Consider the following 4,005-nt stretch of genomic DNA (forward strand, 5'->3'; position numbering starts at 1 on the left):
CCTTCTGAAATACGAAATGTGCTGTGATTGGTTAGCTGGGCCAGTGTGTGTTGTGATTGGCAGCACTCGGCGCCTGGTCGGGAAATGTCATGCCCCTTACCATAGCCGCCTGCAAGCTTCAGTGTAAATATTGCTCAAAATCAAATCAATTTGAGCACAATTTAAACCCGGATGATTGTAACCACTCTAAGTTCGTCTGCCTTGGGAAAGCTAGCGTGTCTCCGACTAGTGATAACACTCGTTGCCTTCTCTAGTGCAGCTCAACCAGGTCTCGTCCCATTCATCGATATTTGAGATATCCCAAATACCCGGAAAATATGCGTTGTAGTCCAAACGAGTCGTTAGTTGAAGTTTTTGAAAAGTGAGTTCTGTTAAATAAAATATCTCCTTTTGAATTGGACTTTGAGCTTTGTAACTTTGTAGATCTTTTTTATGCTCAAACAGCAACATTACAGACTAACTAAAGTTGAAAAAGTGAAAAAGCATAATAGCCCTCCTTTAAAAGCATGTAGACTAACATTTGCATAATGTAATGTAACAAAGGCGCTTCTTTAATCTTGTCGGATTTGAAATAGCTATGCTGTATTTTTATTTTATTCCATTTTTATTGGTTGATTTTGCTGACAGGGTGCAAGAGGTCCACCTGGTCCTGATGGTCAAGCAGGAACCAGAGGGAAAAAAGTAAGTCTGCATATTTACGTAACTATGGTTACAGATGACTTGGAATAAGTTGTACAGTTATGACAAATTATTAGAGATTAGTTTTAAAATTATTAGTTTTACGTAAACGAACCCTTTAATTCAAAAGACACTCATGCAGTATTCAAACAATCATCACATTAATCTTTCCATTCTCCATTACCTGGTTCTGTTGTTGCTGCTGAGTCTGCGCCTGCTGCTGTTGTTGATTTTGATGCTGCATTTGTGGATTCTGATGGTGCTGCCTTATCTGTTGGAATTGCATGGCAGTCTGCATAGCTGCTGGCTGCTGAGGCTGCATGGCTGCCTGTTGCTGAGACTGGAACTGCTGAAACTGAATGGATGGCTGCTGTTGCTGCTGCTGCTGCATCATCGGCATCTGCCCGGCAGCCCCTGCTGAGATTGATATTGCATCACAGGCAATGTATGGGAATTAAAAATAAGATTATTAAACACAATTTCTCCAATCAGCTGACAGCTATTGAACTTACCAGCCTGCTGGCCTCCCGCTACTCCCTGCATGGCATGTTGACCCATTTGAATTTGCCCCATACCACCCATTTGTGCACCAGGGGGCCGTGGTCCAATGCCAATAACTCCAGGACCACCTCCACCCACTCCTGGTATAATTTGCAGGGCATTCATGGGGTCTAAAAATAAACAGAAATTTTGAAATTTGGCAGAAAATGAATTCTTACAGTTTAATAGTGGACATAAGAAGATTTAAAATAGCTCTTTAAATTTACCAGGCCCACCTTGTGACTTTTTATCTGCAATGAAAAACAAACTGATTAATATACAGTACACATACAAACATCACAGCTAAAAGAAAAAAAGTTAACAATGAAAACATAGTATATTGGCTACTTACGAATGTCTCTAAAATGAATTATCAGTCTCGCAACTAAAGACAAATACTCCTCCTGTTGAAAAAAGGATAGTATATTTATTGCACTTTTAACAATCGCATACTAACAAGTCTGTACTGTTGGAGTGTAGCATGCACATTTAAAAGTAATACTTACTCTGGTCTTTGCCTTGATAAAAACATGGTTTTCCATGTCAGTACTGGACTTTGTGTGAGCAGTTCCTGCTTTTCTCATGGCTTCATCTCTGCAATATAATAAAGCAGAAGTCTGTTTTATCACAACTGATGCATGACAAACAAGAAATGTTACCTATTGTTTACTGACTATCAATCATTTAAGAAATATCAAGAACATGAACACTTAGAAGAGCTGTTTTCCATTTAGTTATTGCAACAATGAAACATTTACTAGCAAAAAGATAAAACATTCTATTAGAGATTTCAATACATGAACTCTGAAATTAAGTGTATTCTTATCTTAGAAGTATTACTCCATAGAATAGTCTTACAAGCTTTGAAGTTCTTCAAAGAAATTAAATATATTATCAACATATTTAGCTGCATTTATGAATGTAACATGTTGCAATAAAATAATAATTATAAACTTATAGGTATAGCTCAGCCAAAAATAAAAATTCTAACCCTTAAAATTTACTTGTTCCAAACCTGTATGATTTTCTTTCAGCTGAAATAAATTTTATTTTGAAGAATGTTGGCAACCTGACATTTGATAGTAGCCATGGACTTCCATAGTATGAACTAAATGGATTTCATAAATGGAATACTATAGAAGTCAATGGCTACAGTCAACTGTTTGGCTACCAATTCTTAAAAATATCTTTTGTGTTTTGTGTAAGAAAAATCGTACAGGTTTGGAACAAGTGGAGGATGCGTAAATGATGACATAACTTGGATGAACTATCTGAGCATATGAGTGACTAGGAAGTGAAGTGTGGCCAAGTATGGTGTCCCATACTCGGAATTTGTGCTCTGCACTTATCCCATCCAAGTGCACCCACACAGTAGCGAGTAGTGAACACACACCCGGAGCAGGGCAGCCATTTTTGCTGCGGCGGCCGGGGAGCAATTGGGGGTTCGGTACCTCGCCCAAGGGCAGTTCAGTCGTGGTACTGAGGGTGGAAGAGAGCGCTGGTCATTCACTCCCCCCACCTACAATCCCTACCTGTACCGAGACTCGAACCCGCGACCATTGGGTAACAAGTCCGACTCTCTAACGGTCTAACCATTAGGCCACGACTGCCCCGAGACTATTAGAAGAGCTTATTACGAGCAGCTTATTATCAGAAAGACTGATTAAATATCTTAAAAGTTGTTTTCTTTTGCACACAACATGTTGAACAGTATTTATATATGCAGACTGTTTCGCTTGTAACGTTACATATTTGGACTAATATTTAATAAGGCTAACTTTATATTAGCTAGCCGCATAGCTAAACATGCTCCAGACAACCTCAAAAAATATAATCTCATTAAAGGAACATAATACCACGATCAGATTGATGCCATATATAAATACACATACAGTCTATTAATGAAGATTTCGACTGTGTTTAACAGATGTGCTGGTAACATGTCCGAGCATCCGTTAGTTAGCAGCTAACTAGCTAGCTGTTATTTCCAGAATGCGCTAATATAAAACATTTACCAAAAAATATTTGTATACTCACATTTGGGCCACTACTTTCTGTCGAAAGGCTGGGCTCCTCCAATCACTATCAGGACCGGTGACCTCCATAACTGATAATGCCGAACAACGTTGAACAAGCTGCTTCCAGTTTAAGTTAGCAATGTCCGAATCGTGAATGTATCACCTTACTGAGTCGGATCTTTTCAATGAATCGGTTGAAGCCGCTCACAAAACGAGAGCTGTGTCCCAAAGTGAAGTGCACGGATTCCGAAGGGCGCATTTGAAGTGCGATTGCGTCACAGCGGCGCGATGAAGGCTGTCATGCCCTGCGTCTCAATGTTCATACTATCCATCCTAGTATGTGAGATTAGAATAAGCGTGTCCCAAAGCATAGTATGTTGAAAAGAGTATGCCAAAAGTCACCCGATGGGTCTACTATTTCAGGTCGATTTTTGAAGTGTGGATCTGTGCACACTCTAATGGCTAAAATTGCCCACAATCCATTGCGCTTTGGCGAAGGATTCGGTCAAGAACTACAAACACGAATAAAACGCGTTAAAAACTACAAACATGGCGGATGTGCGCGACCGGTGGTTAGGTAGAGAGGCTTAGAAAAAGGGGTTTGAGTTACTAATATTCAACATTTAACCTGGTAAAAAATATTTATTTAATGTTATCGATGTTATATTTAATCTGCAACAGCAATGTAAACTTTTATAAACATCCGTTTGGTCGTTAACTTTTAAATGCATCATTATGCATAAAATATGAGCAGAGTTCTCGGCATGAA

General features: G+C 39.1%; 1 protein-coding gene across 8 annotated transcripts in view; it reads right to left on the reverse strand.

Moving 5' to 3' along the window:
• The window catches only part of LOC107722818 (mediator of RNA polymerase II transcription subunit 15-like), a 24,519-nt gene extending 21,034 nt beyond the window's left edge, over window positions 1-3,485 (reverse strand). For 3 of the 8 annotated variants that reach the window (XM_016531304.1, XM_016531303.1, XM_016531299.1), the window contains exons 1-6: window positions 3,256-3,482; window positions 1,725-1,812; window positions 1,571-1,622; window positions 1,446-1,469; window positions 1,191-1,349; window positions 863-1,095 (exon numbers count right to left, since the gene is read on the reverse strand). In XM_016531304.1, the coding sequence (XP_016386790.1) occupies window positions 863-1,095; window positions 1,191-1,349; window positions 1,446-1,469; window positions 1,571-1,622; window positions 1,725-1,812; window positions 3,256-3,323 (624 nt within the window). In that variant the 5' untranslated portion in view covers window positions 3,324-3,482. Of the gene's footprint in view, window positions 1-862; window positions 1,096-1,190; window positions 1,350-1,445; window positions 1,470-1,570; window positions 1,623-1,724; window positions 1,813-3,255 lie in introns of all 8 variants that reach the window. The other 5 variants (XM_016531302.1, XM_016531298.1, XM_016531305.1 and 2 more) reach the window with 4 other exon arrangements.
• Between the last annotated feature and the right edge of the window lie 520 nt (window positions 3,486-4,005).

This window comes from Sinocyclocheilus rhinocerous, unplaced genomic scaffold (assembly GCF_001515625.1).
Source record: "Sinocyclocheilus rhinocerous isolate Xijiao unplaced genomic scaffold, SAMN03320098_v1.1 scaffold1055, whole genome shotgun sequence".
NCBI lineage: Eukaryota > Metazoa > Chordata > Actinopteri > Cypriniformes > Cyprinidae > Sinocyclocheilus > Sinocyclocheilus rhinocerous.